We start from the raw sequence: 15,759 nt of genomic DNA, 5'->3' as shown, positions 1-15,759 counted from the left end.
CAACCAAAAAATCAATTCACACGTGGCAAACCAGTCACCTGAGTGCCACTAGCCTTTCTGGTGACAGCATCACCTTGAGGTGATGGCATCGGGCCAGATTCTGCTCTCACTCCAGTGTGAATCTGGAGTGACCCTGATGAACCACAGCAGTCAGCCAAACACACCAGTGGGAGCGGACTCTGCCCTAGAGTCTCCATTAGGTGTTGGACGGATTTACGTACCTGGTACTCTTTCCTCCCCCTCCAGCTCTTATTTAGCCTAGGCTTTTGCATCTCACCTGATCGCTTTCTCTCCACCACCACCTCCTCTGCTGCCAGGGGGCAGGTGTCGCTCTGCGTGCTGTTACGGGGTGAGTTGTCCTCGGACTTGCAGTAGGTGGGGGAGTCCAGCGGGGCTGGACGGGGTATATGCTTTTTCTTCTTCTTTGGCAGCTTCTGCTTCGCCATAGCCAGTGAGTAGTACATTCCAAAGTTGTTGACGATAACAGGCACCGGCATGGCAATAGTCAGCACCCCGGCCAGGGCACACAGTGCCCCCACCAGCATGCCCGACCAGGTCTTGGGGTACATGTCACCATAGCCCAGCGTCGTCATGGTGACCACCGCCCACCAGAACCCAATGGGGATGTTCTTAAAGTGAGTTTGGCCGTTGGGGTCGGACGGCTTGGCCCCAAACCGCTCAGCATAGTAGATCATGGTGGCGAAGATCAAGACCCCCAAGGCCAGGAAGATAATAAGGAGCAGGAACTCATTGGTGCTGGCCCGGAGCGTGTGGCCTAGCACCCGAAGCCCCACAAAATGCCGCGTCAGCTTGAAGATCCGGAGGATCCGGACGAAACGGACCACCCTCAGGAAGCCAAGCACATCCCGGGCAGCCTTGGAGGACAGACCACTGAGGCCTACCTCCAGGTAGAAGGGCAAGATGGCCACAAAGTCGATGATGTTGAGCATGTTCTTGATGAAGAGCAGCTTATCTGGGCAGCAAAGGATGCGCACCAGGAACTCCAAAGTGAACCACATGACGCACACCCCTTCAATGTAGGTGAGGACGGGCTCCGTCTCCAACTTCTTTGTCAGCAGGAACATCGTGACGTTGCCAACCACCCGCGTCTCCGTCACGTTGACGTTTATATTAAAGGCCTCGTGTGTCTCCAGGCAGAACGTTGTGATGGAGACCAGGATGAAGAAGAGAGAGGCGAAGGCAACTACCTGCGAGAGGAAACGAACTCAGTGGTTAGGGGAACAACCCAGGGAAGACATGGAGGGTTGGGGGTCAGAAAAGGGGAAGACAGCAACTTTAAAATAGACCTCCTTCCCCTTCTTATCAATCACCACAAGGAAGGTAGGAGAAAAGATGCGCGCTGTGTCCAAATCTGAGGGGAGAGATTGAACTACAGGACATTCCTGGTGTCATATGTATTTTGGACACCCCCTCTGACCCAAGCCTTGCTCTTATCTCCTTCAGTTCCCCATCAAAGCAGAGCCCAGGGGCTTGCCCTGCTAGACTTCACAGACAAGGAGAGGACACCACCCCTCCAGTGACACACGGGAGACTAGCACTGGGTGCCTGTCACCAGAGCCCAGCATTGTCATTGCGACCACTGCCCTCCAGAACCTGGTGGCAATGTTCAAAAAGTCAGCGTGGTCACCACTGCTGGAGCCAAATGAGTTGGCACTGATCTACTCTTCATAACAGACCATGGTGTCGAAGATCAAGACTACAAGGGCCAGGAAGATGATATAGCTACAGAGCCAGTCACTTCTAGATCATCTCTTCATATCAGATCGGGCATCTCCCAGTGCCTCTTAGTCCATTTCCCAGGGAACAGGTCAATACGTCACAAAGCCCCCACTACCGGACCCTGTTCATTGAGGAGAGGTAATGGACTGAATGGGCCATGGGGAGCTTGCACTTCTGCTGGGTACGTGATGTCGCCTCAAGAGCTTTCAAAATGTCAGCCTGTCACCTTCCCCTGGCACTACAAATAAAAAACAAGACCCTGACCCCACACCTAGGGTTCCTCAGTTGAGATAGCCCAGGTATCTCTCTCAGTCCATGTGCTCCTTCACCTTAGCTCACAGCTCCACATGAGAAATTAAAATTAATGATGCCATTATTAGATCATTAGGCTCCCCACTACCCCCCCCCCCGCAAATTGCAATGGGTGATGGTGTGATGTGATAACGACTCCTTCTCCCCACCACTGAGAACAATGGGAGGTGCTGGGTCCTGAACTCAGTTGAAAATCGGGCCACTTCATCCAGGTGTCTGACTTGAGCAGAGGATGTTTGAAATTCTAGCCCCACAGAGGATTTGGCCTCTATCTCTAGGCACTTGTTCAAACCCAGCCTGGAGCCAAATCTCCATGGAAGCTTATGGGAGCATCCCAAGGATGAATTTGACACAAGCCCAAAGAGACTCGGGTATATAAGTCCCCTGGGGGCTGTGTGGTGGCCTAGGTGAAATGAGTGTATCATTCCCACTAGTAATAACAATACCCACACATCAGAACCCTCTACCAAGGGAGAGCAGTATCATTGTCCACATTTTACAGATGGGAAAACTGAGGCACCAAGAGAGGAAGCAACTTGCTAAAGATCCGCCATCAGCTCGGAGCCAAAACTAGAACGCAACCCTCTTGACTAGCAAGGGCATTATCCACTAGCCTGCATGCACACAAAGCGGCCCTAGCAGGCGTATGTACACACCACAATTGGAACCCTTGTTGGCCAAAATCTTGTTTTTGAAATATATGTAAGAACAGAGCCACAACACACACCCCCTCCTACCAAAAGGCACATCAGTCTGAATCAAAAGCTAAAACCTCAAACTGACTCTTACTGTTCTACCCTTTTAAATGTTAATTCAAGTCTGTCTGCATTTTGTATAATTTTAAGATGGTTTGTAAATGTCTGTACCATGTCCACTGGCCAGTTTATCTGTTAATTTTACCTGCTTCCAATATATTTGTAAAAATCCTATCCTAAGTACAAAAGCCACACTGTGCAATGTAATGTATCTATCTAATTGTGAAAGACACTATCAAAAATGAAATAAGGTTTGCTCTAAAAATAATACGTAAGTTCTTCAGCTAGGAGTTGGCCCTGAGTGGCTGAAGTGTGAATGGCCGAGCAATTGAGTTGGGTGTAGACAAAAAGAGTGATTGAACAATTGGTCTGAGTAAGGGATATCGAAACAGACATGAAGAAAACACCAGCCTCACCTAAAACGCTTGAGGGAAGAAGAAAGAAGCAAAGATGATCAAATGGCCGAAGAGGAACCCACCCCAATGACTTTGGAGCCAGCCCATTTCAAAGGACAAAATCTAATCAGGCTTGCAACAATGTGGGTGATTGAAAATCACACCAAGGGCAGTTGCAGCATGACAGAGCAAAACCCATAGAGTTACATGGGGTCCTTTCCCTATAAAATGGGACAAGAAGATGAAGGCTGGAGGTTCGGGTCTACAACATCACATCAGCCAGGAGTACTGATGCGCATCGGCAGAACCTTGCTCCTCATCCTCATGCTCTAGTCACCTGGCCAGTGACTATCATGAGCACCAAGAAGCTGGTAACTATGACATCTGGAAGATCCCTATGTATGTTTGTCTGTCTCTGTCTGTGTGTGCCTGTCAGTGTGTGTGAATGTGAATGAAAGCATCAATTGAAACATGTGTCTCTGTAATTTGTAGTATTGATATAATGTTAATACTGTTTTCCTAGTGTTTACATTATTAGTAATGCTATTTCATTGGTAAAGCACAATATTGATATTATTGCAGTGTTAATACTTTTCTTTTCTTTGATACTATCTACAGAAGTTTCTGTGTTCACAATAAACGTGGCTTGTTGCCTTATCCCCTAATAAGATCCTGTAATATTTGTTATTTGGGTAACACCCTCAGTTAAAAAAGGTAGCGCTGAATAGGTATAGAAGGGATCATAGGCCAGCTCCTTAGCCGATGAAAATCAGCATGGCTCCATTGAATTCGTGCAGCTCCAGCTAAACCTTAAACCCTGCTCCTCTCCCACTGCTAGAACTGGGTCCCGGGTGAGCTCCGAGGATCGTGCGCTGGGAAGCTTGCCGTGCCCATACGGTACCTGTCCTGTGATTAAGCTGTGGACGCTGGTCTCCAGGGCTGTCAGGCCAGAACCGTTTACAAGAGCTACAATCCAATGTGACCGTGAGGTGTGTCAAGCTGCAGCAGCTGCTGGAATTAATAGATGGAGATTCTAAATGACACTCCTCTAGTAACAGATTTGTTTTAAGTATCCATTATGAATTCACATGAAAGGCTGGTGTAACAGCACCAATTAAAAGCCTTCTATTGCTATGCATGCAGATGCCACATCTCTTGCTGTAGCTTGCTGTTGCTATTCACAGCTCCAGAGTTTAGGATCTGTCTGGCTTTCCATTAGAATAGAGAAATTAGTTTTACTTCCCCCTCCCGGGCGGGGTTGTAACTCTAGTGAAGAATCTCCTGAAATTTGTCAGACCCAATTGAAGTGGGAGGGCCCCGATTTTCAGCTGGTGCAAATCGGTGTTGCTCCAACAGCAGTTTAGACCAGCTGAGCAGACTACCTGGCCCTTGTGTCCAGGCAGCATGCCTGCTGCTCACCATTAACATCTCCATCCCACCTCATTCTGAATTGGGAGATAGGGCGAGATGGGGAAGGGCAGGTCGGGGGGTTCCTATGTACCTGCTGGCAGAGCTGAGCTGGCACTGGGACTGGGGTATTCATTTTCTACTACTATAGAACAGTTGCAAATTACAATCGTTCCAGAGCAATTCCAGCTCTGGTGTGATCTGGAGTCTTGGGGCAGTGCAGCAAGCACCCGAAGACAATCGGACCACAGGAGGAATCTGGCTTTCCTCTCACCCCCGTGCTGGTTAGACACAGACCTTTAACCCTTCAGCTGCTGGCTTCAAGCGCTTAGCAAAGCACCTCTGCTAACAGAGACAGCAGTCAGGCTTCTCATTCATCTAAAACACAGGCAACTGCAAATGGGCCCAAAATAATAAGATGGAAATGAAATGCTCTGCGGAAGAAATGGTTTTTATTCCCCAATCAGCCATGTTCAGACCTCCTTCCTGACAGGATGTGCTCATGATGAGTCCATTATCCAGAGCATCTGTTTCCAAAAGCACCTGAAAAGCCTCTGAGCAGAAAAGCCCCAGCCGGGGACGCTTGCTGAATCTTCTTCAGTTCCTCTGCTAAGAGCACATACAGGCTTTCAGCTTTGCATGGACCTGATCTGCACTGAAGTGACAGGCGGCATCCTAGAGCATTTCTCACAAGCCCGATTCTGCTCCCATTGCAGTTGAGAGCAAAACTCCCATTGGCTGCAACAGGAGCAGGAGCAGGATTGGGCCCAGTCTCTTCTGTTCAAGGGAAACTGGACTCTTGTTGCATCAGACCTTCACTTGATGGCCCTTGTTGCATCAGACCATGGCACTGCAAGACAGTTAAAAATTATAGGTCAGATCCTCGGCTGGAATGAATCAGCCTCAACTTCCATAGAGTTACGTCAATTCATACCGGCGGAGGGTCTGGTCCTGAACACCAAGACCTAAGGGCTGGGGGAGGCTGAGAGGATCGGTATTTGGGAGCCCCATCCTGGCCTCCCTAAGGAAAAGAGTCATTCATTTTTAATGGCATCATATCATATTGTGTGTTCAGTGCACAGAACCACTGAAGGGAAAGATCCTGACCCACAGCACACAGAAGGAGAAGAAGATAGAGTGAATGAGACAGAGAGATGGAGAAGGTAGCAAGACAAAGGACCTCATTCTGATCTGACCGTGCCCCCAATGTAAGTCTTCAGCTGGTGAAAACTGATGTAGATGTATTGTTGTCAATAGGTGTTACACAGGATCCAGGCCAGGATTACTGACTTCAAAAGCACTGATTCCAGATTTACACCAGTGTAATTCAGATCTGAATAAAGCCCAACAACCCATGGGAAAGAAAGAACAAACCTGATTTTGCTCTGTCTTGCACCAGTGTAAATCTGGAGTGACTCGACTTAAGACAAGGGAGCTACATTAGTTTTGGATCCAACGCAAGGGAGATCAAAATCAGGACTGCAGAGTATAACCATCCTCTAAAAATAGAAGGGTCAGATCCTCAGCTGGTGTGAACTGGCATAGTTCTACTGAAATCCAATTTTACAGCAGCTGAGGATCTGGCCCAAAATCTTTACCTTGGATCTGACCTTTGTCTAGTAGCAAGTCAAAGCATGTTTTGGTTTTGTTTTCTTTTTTTAGCCTGTGTTTAGAAGGACCTAGCGTGAGCAAGGGGAGATCACGTCACAGGACAATTCCAGACCGCAAAATAGCTCATTGTGATTTCAAGGCGTAAGGCTGGCACTTCTTCAATGGGCCTGTCGGAGCTAAGTGTCCGGTTCCCACTGACTCTCACAATCCAGACAAGCTCTTTGTCTGCAGAGAGCCTGGGACGCTATCTCAACGTGGAGTGATCTGCCATGTTCCCCTCACTGGGATGTTGACTCAGATGCCCACCAATGACCATTTAGCTGCCAACATTGTGAAAACACCTCACTGCTGACTGAAGCAGGGAGGAAAGGCGGGGGAAGGAGTGTATTAGGAAGTGGACATATTAGATGCCAATGACCACTCATTCTGGTGCCACAAGTGGGTGGCACTTGGGAGAGATTTCCACCACTTATTTCCCCCCATACTCAAGAAGGCATCAAGCGCAAGAAGCCTAGCAGAGCCCCGTAGGGCTCCTCCCCCCCCCCCCGACAGAACACATCAGATCGTATTTAAAACATCTACATGCTTTACTGTGAGTGGCATCTTGTCCTTTTAAAGTGGGCAAGGCTTATTTTGTGAGTGGAGCTTGGAAGTGTACCAATACTTCTCCCTCCAACCCACCCCAGCTGACCGCAGTCTAGAATACAATACTAGAAACAAGGTGTCTGCTGTGCTAAAGTTATACTCGGCTAAGGATCAAGCTCTCTCCACAGAAGGCAGGCTGGGGGTGGGGAGGGCAGAGGGAGGTCAGAAAATAAACTAGGGACCAATCTTGCACCAGTGCCAGGGAAATTGTACTAAATGAGCTATGGGTCTATGAGCCTGTGGCAGTGATGCTGCCATTGTACCACAGGGGAGAGAGGTTAAATGCACAGGGGGACCTTGTCAGCAGATGCTGATCCAGTTGCCAAGCTCCATGGGTGCAGGGAGAATGAAATGCCAATAAAAAAACCCAGCCCACAAGTATGTGCAGAGCAAAACCAGCCACTGCTCCATGCAAAGTGACCCTGGGCTACAATTTAGCTGGACTAGACAGGTCTGCTTTCTCCAAAAGGGGCTCCATTGTCTCTCTCAATCTCCAGGCTGGGGGGGAAATTGCTGCATGCTGTTTGACTGCTCCAGCAATTTAGCCAGGTTCATTCCCATCAGCCTTTCTTGCTATCAGACTAACGGCAGAGATAATGCAGAGCACCTAGCAGAAGGTTAAACAACAAGAGGCTAGGCTGCCGTCTAATCTCCATCTCTAAGGAAGCAGTCAGTTCTGTGTCTTGCTACCCTTCTCTTTCCCTCGCTTCACTTGTGAAAATAGTACATGCCGGTGAAGAATCTGGAGACAAGCCGATCGGAGACTTCTAGAGCAGGACACACGAGCGCAAGTCAGATAGCAACAAAACGGATTAAATCCTCAGTCACTTCAGTGATTTAATGTCCGTGAAAGACATCAGGTGGGCAGCTCTGAGGACTCAGCCACAGAGATGGGCAAGCTCAGCAGGAGGATTCTATCCTGGAGAGAACTAAGAGGGGATTTCAGGATCCAAGGGCCATTCAGTTACTGCTGCCCAGGGACGCAGGGAGGGCTAACAGCAGTGATTGGCTGTGTGACACCAGCATACTGTCAACTCATTTCTCCTTGGCCGTCAAACAACCATCCCCTGGCAGCAGCTTCTGATCACCGCCACTTTGGGCTGGACTTGAACTGGTGATCTAGGAGGAAAAAAGGCTTCTAGGGCCTGATCTGAAGCCCACCCTGGGCTTTCTGTTGACTTCAGTGACCTTTTAATCAGGCCTCTTGAAGCCACTGCCAGTCCCCTGAGCCATCCAGCCCCTGAAGAGTGTTATTTGTTTCCAAAAGTAACCCTCAGTGAAAGGGTTTGTTAGGAGGGAGATCCTGGGACAAGGAGTGGGAGAGCCCATCTGCTCTTAACACTTCAGTCATGGTACTTCACAACAGCTGTGACTGTGCTTGGAAGAGTTTCTATTCCCTCCTTCTACTACACTTGAAGTCCAAAGGGGACTTTATACTCCACAGCTAGGAAGGGTTAACACTCTTAGGCCTAAGACCTGGTCTACACTACAGAGTTAGGGAGATTAGCTCACATCGACCTAATTACGTCAGCGTACACACTACAGCCTTGCTCCCGCCGCTGGACGTGCCCTGCTACACCAACAGCATAACTCTGCCTCCACCAGAGGTGTAGTTATCTCGCTGTAGTTGGCTCCAAGCTGGAGGCATGCCATTGACAAGAAAGCCGGGCTGTCATCCCTGAATGGGTGAGGGACTTCAGATAGAGCCTGGCTGCTCCCCTGGGTCCCAGCTGCCTGCTTCGAGCCTGGCTGTACCTGCCCAGCTCCCCGCTCCAAGCCGGGCTGCTCCTCTGGGTCCCAGCTCCCCATGGGGAAGCCCAGCTGCATGGAGGCTCCCGGCCATCCACTCGCCGCTGGGAGCTCGGCAGCCTCTGGGGCTCCTGGCAGGGAACTCCATGCCCAGAATTTGGGGAGCCGCGAGCCCCAGGGTGGGTGGGGGAGCAGCTGTCGATGGGGAGTTGCATGCAGAACTGACAGCCTGGGCTCTCAGCCCCCCCATCTCCCTACACACACATATTGCCCCTCTTCGGTCGGTGGAAGAGCTCCTGGTCAGGATGCACTCCACCGACAGGAGAGCGGTGCGAACATGAAGCACCACAGTAAATACTGCGATGGCTGTAAGGCGACCTGCCATAGGTCGACTCAAGTTTGTAGGGTAGACAGGCCCTGAGTCTCCTCTCACTTGCACTAATTTTACACTGGTGAGATTCTGTTGTGTCAGTGGAGTAACAATTGACTCACATTGGGGTCAGTGAGGGAGCAATCAGGCCCGGTGGAGTTACTTCTGTTTTACACTGAGGTGAGAGAGAGAAGACTCAGACACCTCCTAGCCACATTGGCTCTGGAACAGCATCCTCATTTCAAATAGCAGCACAGATGCCTCCAACCAGGACCTGGGCAGTACCCTTGTCTCCCAAAACAATGGCTTCCATGATCAGGGAGCCTCGCTCTGCTTCCTTTGAACTGCTCTGGGAAAATATCACAGCTGTTCTCACCCATTGAAAACATCCAGAAAAGAACTGCTGTTGGAAAAGAAAGGATCAAGCTCCCAGATGAATTAAATAACTGGTTTCTGCCCTGCCATCAGCAGAGGCAGCTGGTAGAAGGGCAGATGTGCTCTCCATTCACTCGTGTGCTTTGACAGAAATCCAAAGGATAATTTTTTCCAGCTGATCCTAAATTATTGGTTAAATTGACGAATGAAATCTAATAAATTTGACATTTATTAGACACGGGCTGAAATAAAGCAGCCTGCAGACACGCCTGCCCATGCAACAGCAGGAGGCAATACAACAACAGTCGGAGGGACCTAAACTACAGTCTAACAATGGAGAAACTGTGCCGTGCACAGAGGTAACCAGGCAAAGCTCTGACACCGCGCGGCAATAGCAGTGTGCTGCTCTGCAAGAGGCTGACAGAGGGTACCAGTGCCACAAACAGTGTGGGAGACTAAAGCCATCAACTAGCTCACAAACCCGGACAGCCACCCTGAACTTTGTGCCTCTGGTGAAACTGGTGCAACAGGACTTGAGTAAGCAGGCGACAGGCCCTGTAACTAGGCAACAGGCAGTTCTAATCAGCTCCATTCCCCCCCCCTCCCTCCACCCTGTTTACTTTTTGCTTTGCTTCTGTCAGAGCAATCTAGCTCTCAAATTCAGGGTGTCTGAATGCTCTGGTGCTGTCTGAGGAGGGCTACAGGCCATTGGGATGCATTATTCAAGCTACTCTGACCAAGCGTCTATCACTTCCCCACCAGCCCCCGAAATGCACTAGATTTACTCAGGGTTCAGCTCACATGAGAGCATTCTTGTACCCACTCTGTCACTTCGGAAATGTGCCATTCCCTTTTACCCGACAGGGGGAATGACAGCCCCAGTACAGGCTGGGTCATTAGATCCCCACGGGGAAGGACATCCACATGATTAGCCATCTATCGTATTTATATGTATGGCCCCTGTTACCGTAGTGTCTGAGCAGCTCACAATGTTTACTGTATTTATACCTTTGAGAGGTTGGGCCGGGCTATTATTCCCCTTGTACAGAAGAGGGATTGAGACAGAGAGAAGCTAAATCTGTGGCAGAGCAGTGACTTGAACCCAGGTCTGCCAACCTGGCACTCTAACCATTGGATCATCCTTCCTCTCTAAGGCACTAGCCTGCAACTCAAAACATCGGGGCTTGCTTACTGGCTTTGCCACTGACTCCCTGTGTGACCTTAGGCAAATCACTTAATCTCCCTGTACCTCAGCTCCTTTACAATGGCAACAGCAATCCTTCCTTTACTTGTTTTGTCTGCTTAGATTATAAACTCTTCAGGAGGGATGGTCTTACTGTATTTGTACAGTTTCCTGCTCCATTAGTCCTCCAGGCTCTACCATAAGACAAATGCAACACTGAAATTCTCCCTGATGCTTCATGTTCATATTGGATGCTTCCTGTTCCCATCTTTCAGGGAGCGTTACTACATGCTGGTAAGCAGCTGCCATGCTCTACCTTAGAGGTGGCTGCATTTTGGTGGTGGGTGACATTTTCTATAAAGGGCCAAATTCTTCTCAGGTACACCACTAGAAATCTGAAACAACTCCAGTGGTTTCAATGTGATTATTTTGCATTTACACTGGTGTAAGTAAAGCAGAATTCAATCAAAATGTTTGTGAGATTCTTTGGGATCCTTCAGAATGAAAGGTGCTACATAAATAGAGAGGAGTTGCAGACTGAGCACAGAATGGGAAACCAGGAGATGCTGACTGCTTCTCTCAGCTCTTCCAGTGATTCACAACATGGCCTCAAGCTAGTCACTGTGCCTCAGTTTCCCCCATCATTGCAATGGCAATAATACTTACCTTCCCCACAGGAGTGAGATGAGCATTAATTAACAGAACCAATTCTCCTCTACACTTGTGCCATCATGGCATAATGCCACTGACTTCAGCTGACTTACTCCTGATTTCCACTCGGGTGAGTGATAGGAGACTCAGGCCAGCACTGACAATTCCTTCCACAACAAGGAGCATAGGATTGCAAAGCTCATTGCCAGGACAACACCGATGGCAGAGGGGACCCAATGGTCACACTCTCTCATTCCTTCTCCCCCAAGCACAGAATCCATTAGTCAGAAGCATTTGTTTATAATCCATCTGGTGGAATACTAAGGCATATCCCAAGGAAGTCTTTAGAACTCATTCAGATTTCCCCAAGTGTTTAAATGCTCTTCTAGCTCCCAGCCTGTCAGGTTACAAAGAGAGTTCAGCTTGTGTAAACCAGCAGAGCTCCATGGACTTCATTACACTGACCTACCTCAGTAGCTGAAAAGGTGACTATGAGAGCTAAAGATGGCTTGGAAACAAAGCCCAAGTTCAAGCACCCCCAAATTCCAGGGTGGCCCTTTAGAACTACACCATTTATGCCATATGTCCCCAATCCTTTTTACTTACAGTCCTTTAACCACCCACCATTGCTACCTACTTTATTCACTATGCCCCAATGAGACTGTGGTCCAGGGAATTAATCACTGACTTAAGAATCAGGGGACCCGCATTCTGTTTCTGGCTCCACGGAGTGTGACCTGGAGTGATTTCGCTGCTCTGTGCCTCAGTTTCCCCACCTGCAAAAGTACCATTTGCCATCTCAAACTTTTGCAAAATGCTTACAGATAATAGGCTGGAAAGCATTACAAAAATAGGCCTGAGATCATTGCAGCTATATACTAAATAGGATCTTTCTATTGTAAGGCGTAAGAAGGAGCCATTTTTATAGCCACTTGTCTAACTCGCTGCTCTTTAACCTCCCAGTCACCACACCAATGACATCAACCTCTGCTTCCAATGAGATATCCCAGAGGCTCCCGGGTGGTGGTGGTGGGGGGAAACAGGAGCTCAGTGTGAAGGAAAAGCAGTGCAAACAAAACAAGCTAGTCAATTGTTTTCAGGCGAGTCTATTTTGGAGCCTCACCCCATTGAGGGCAGAACTCAAAGCCAGAGATGAGAAAGGGGTTCGGTTCCATCTTTAGAGCGAGTCTCTCTGGAAAGGCTTTCGCTGCCTAAGCATTTTACTCAGATGTTTGTTGGGTTTCTCTTTAGCTGAAAGGAAACACTCTTGACTAGCATCTCCCGTTCTCACTCTCTGAATTTGAGCGTGGTTCCTGCCAGGACCAGGCTTGAGATGAAAGTCTATTTTTTGTTGTTTCTTTTTGCACCTCCAAACTGTCAAAAACTCTTTTAGATCCCAAGAGTGCCATTCTGTTGGTATTTCCGAGCCGGGTGTGACTCGGGGAAGAGATGCGCGACCAGGGGGGTGGATGAGGGGACGCTGGTAGATGCGGATGTGTGTGGCGGCACGTGCGTGCATGTTTATGTGAGTTAGTGGTATGTGGGCTAAGGGATGAGTGTGTGACAACAGGCAGGTGCTGACGTGTGTGAATGTGAAGATGCGTGTGGATGAATTTCTGTGGGATTGCGTAGGGATATACTGTGTGTGTCTATGTTGATGTGTATAGAGTAGTGTGTGTGTGTGTGTATCTATGTTGCTGTTAATGCACACGGATGTGTGTCCATTGAGTGTGTCCGTGTTAACACCTGCGGGGGGGTGTCTGTGTCAGTGTGGATGGATGTGTGTGTTGATGAGTACGGATGGGGGTGTGTGCGAATGAGGGAACAGGCAGGAGAGTTTGTATGGGTATGTTCTATGTATTTTAATATGTACAGATGGGTGTGGGTGGGTGCGTTTGCATGAGTACCCTTAACGTGCACAGATGTTTGTGTGTGAGACAGGCTTTGTGTGGGTGTGTTGTGTGTCTGTCCACATCGGTGGGCGCGAGTGTGCGTGTGAGAGCACTCCAGTCCAGGACTTCCTGCTGTAACCCTGTGACATTAGACACTGTTCTCAGCAGGTAGATACGCAGAGAACAACACGAGGAACTGGGTAATCCTGATCCCTCTGGAGCCTCCTGCAATTCTGCCGGGACTCAGGGCTGGCGAGGACTCTCCCTGACAATCACTCAGTCCCCACTGGCTCTGCGGTGGCAGCCGGGGGACGTGGGCTGGCCCTGGTGTCAGGGGCTAGCAGAGGAAGGGCTGATGATCAATCTATGGCTGAAACCAACCACCCCCCCCCCCCCCCCCCCCCCCCCGGTGCATGGCAGGAGTATTGGCACAGAGGAAGTTAGATGGGAGCCTGGGTGGGGGGCAGGAGTAAGACTCAGCACCTCTCATGGGGGGAAACGTGGAGAGGGCAGCAATGCAGCCCAGGTGGGCTGGGATGGGGGCGATGAATGAGGGAGAACCACTATGCCCATGGGGGTGTGGCAGAAGAATCACTGAGGGAACCAATGCGCCCATGGAGCTGTTGAATGAGGGGGGGGGGGGGGAACCAATGCATGTCAATGACCCTGCACCTGTTCCAATCCCCGCCCCCCAGGTTGTCACTTGCAAACTCACCCTCGCTGCCCTGGACGAATAGGGATCCTCGAAGAGTGCCCACATCTTGGGCTGCCAGTTGCGGCAGCATACTCCCCCTCCTGTGACCCCGGCCGACCCCGGCGGCCGGTCGTCCATGCCCAGGCGCTGAAGGGCCATCTCCCGGCCCCCTTCCTCCGTGGCCTCCTCTCCCTCTGCCCCTCCGCCAGGCTCGGGGTTCTCGAAGATGTCCAGCGCTTCCTCGGCGTCTCGGTGCTGCCGGTAGGTCATCCAGCAGCAGGGCTCCACGTCGGTCTCGTCGATGCCCCAGTAGGTCAGCTCCTCCTCGAAGAGGGGCCCGCAGATGTCAGCAGGGCAGTGCAGCTTGCCCGTGCGGTAGTAGTTGAGCACGTAGGAGAAGATGCCCGGGTGGCGGTCAAAGAAGAACTCATTGCTCTTGCCGTCAAAGTCAAAGTTGCTCTGGGCATCGGGGTCGGCCAGCCAAGCCAGACGGGTGCCAGGCAAAGTCCGCAAGGTGCTTTTGTAGGTCTCATGTCTGGTGCCCCCTACATTGATGGTGATCTTGTCCGACTCTTCCCCTTTGCCCATCTCTTCCTTCAGGCATGTTTTGGAGGGTGGTTTGTTCCCAGACTTGCGCCCCCGGTAGGATGAGACACACACCGAGCTGATCATAGATTTAGGTGGATGGGAAAATGCCCTCTAAACACCCTTCCTCTGGCGAGGAGCTGGGAGGGAAGGGCTGTAGGGGGAGACCTGGGTGGGGGAGCTCAGATTTCTCTCTCCCCAACCTCAGACAGCTCTGCCCTTTGGCTGCCTCATCGATCTCTCTCAGCAGGAGGGGACTGGGCACAGGTGGTTGCCCTGGAGGGAAGGTAGAGGACAATATAAAGGCCCGACTGCCTTGCTCCACACACCAGGAAGCAGCAACAAGTAAATCCCCACTAGCAAGAGAAGAAGAACAGTCACAGAAGCTCGTGTGAGGCAGGCTGGAAACTAATGGCAAAGGCACTTCGATTAGGGGAATAAATATACGTGGATATTGAATCTGGGAGGGCAAGCCACAAAAATAAATCTGAGGACCGAAAAAATAAGATGTGGATAGCAGCAGAAAGTGTCCGTCTCCCTCTCTTCTCTGGCGATGGCAAAAAGAAATCAATCCAAACCCCAGAGTCTTTCGGAGAAGGTGGGAGATCTTTGCTCTGGTTGCAAATAGATCTTAAACTTTGGACGAGCCCTAAGGAAAGCGATTCAGATCCGCGCTCCGGGAATATCTGTCTGTCTCTGTCTCAGACACAGGATAAGTAGGTACCTGGTCCTGTCTATATTTAGAAGGTTTGCTTCTTGGTGTTAGACTTCCCTCCGAGACGGGCTTAAGAAACAACAAGGATTTAGGGCAGCTGAACGCCAGCCCCCCTGGAAGAGTGACTCTTTGCTGACCGCATCGACCTGAGAAGCGAAATTCCACCAGGATCAAGAGGGGCTGGCTTTGGTTTCTTCTAGTCCACCTTCACCTGCCTTCAGTCCGCTTCCCAGCAGCGAGCACCGGCTGCATCGGGCTCCTGGCTGGATGTTAAGGAAGAAGCAGACGGTCCCACAACTCGGGTGGGTGGATGGATGGATTTCCCCTCCAGGTGCGCCTCGGAGAGAGAGAGGAGCGCCTAGGACGGGGGAGCCGGGTCAGTTGCAGGCGGAGGGGATGCAGACACTTGTTCGAGGCTGGTCCTCTCTCTCGCTCTGACGCAGGGCTCGGTTTCAGCGCCGAGGCGCTCTCCGCTGGCAGGGATGGGTGGCTTCCAATCCAAGCGCCGCTTGTTTATCGCTCGCTGCCAACTCACGCTCACTTTTTTTGTCTCGGCAGAAGAGAGGAAGGGGAAGAAAGAAGCGAGCCCGGGGGCTGGTCGGGGCTGTGGCAGCTGCAGCTTCCTGACGCCCAAAGTATCCTCTTGCATCACCCAGCAGGCGCTGGCTGGCCGGGGCTGG

The 15,759-nt window shown here is 50.4% G+C and overlaps 1 protein-coding gene across 2 annotated transcripts in view; it reads right to left on the bottom strand.

The window, feature by feature from the left end:
• KCNC4 (potassium voltage-gated channel subfamily C member 4) overlaps window positions 1-15,362 on the bottom strand; it is a 49,190-nt gene extending 33,828 nt beyond the window's left edge. For both annotated transcript variants that reach the window (XM_067531705.1, XM_067531706.1), the window contains exons 1-2: window positions 13,801-15,362; window positions 278-1,208 (exon numbers count right to left, since the gene is read on the bottom strand). In XM_067531705.1, the coding sequence (XP_067387806.1) occupies window positions 278-1,208; window positions 13,801-14,451 (1,582 nt within the window). In that variant the 5' untranslated portion in view covers window positions 14,452-15,362. The remainder of the gene's footprint in view (window positions 1-277; window positions 1,209-13,800) is intronic.
• Between the last annotated feature and the right edge of the window lie 397 nt (window positions 15,363-15,759).

This window comes from Emydura macquarii, unplaced genomic scaffold (assembly GCF_026122565.2).
Source record: "Emydura macquarii macquarii isolate MOO-44397 ecotype Brisbane River unplaced genomic scaffold, CSIRO-AGI_Emac_v2 contig_3220, whole genome shotgun sequence".
NCBI lineage: Eukaryota > Metazoa > Chordata > Testudines > Chelidae > Emydura > Emydura macquarii.
The sequence above is the reverse complement of the archived record's forward strand: the minus strand, read 5'-3'. Positions and strand labels throughout refer to the sequence as shown.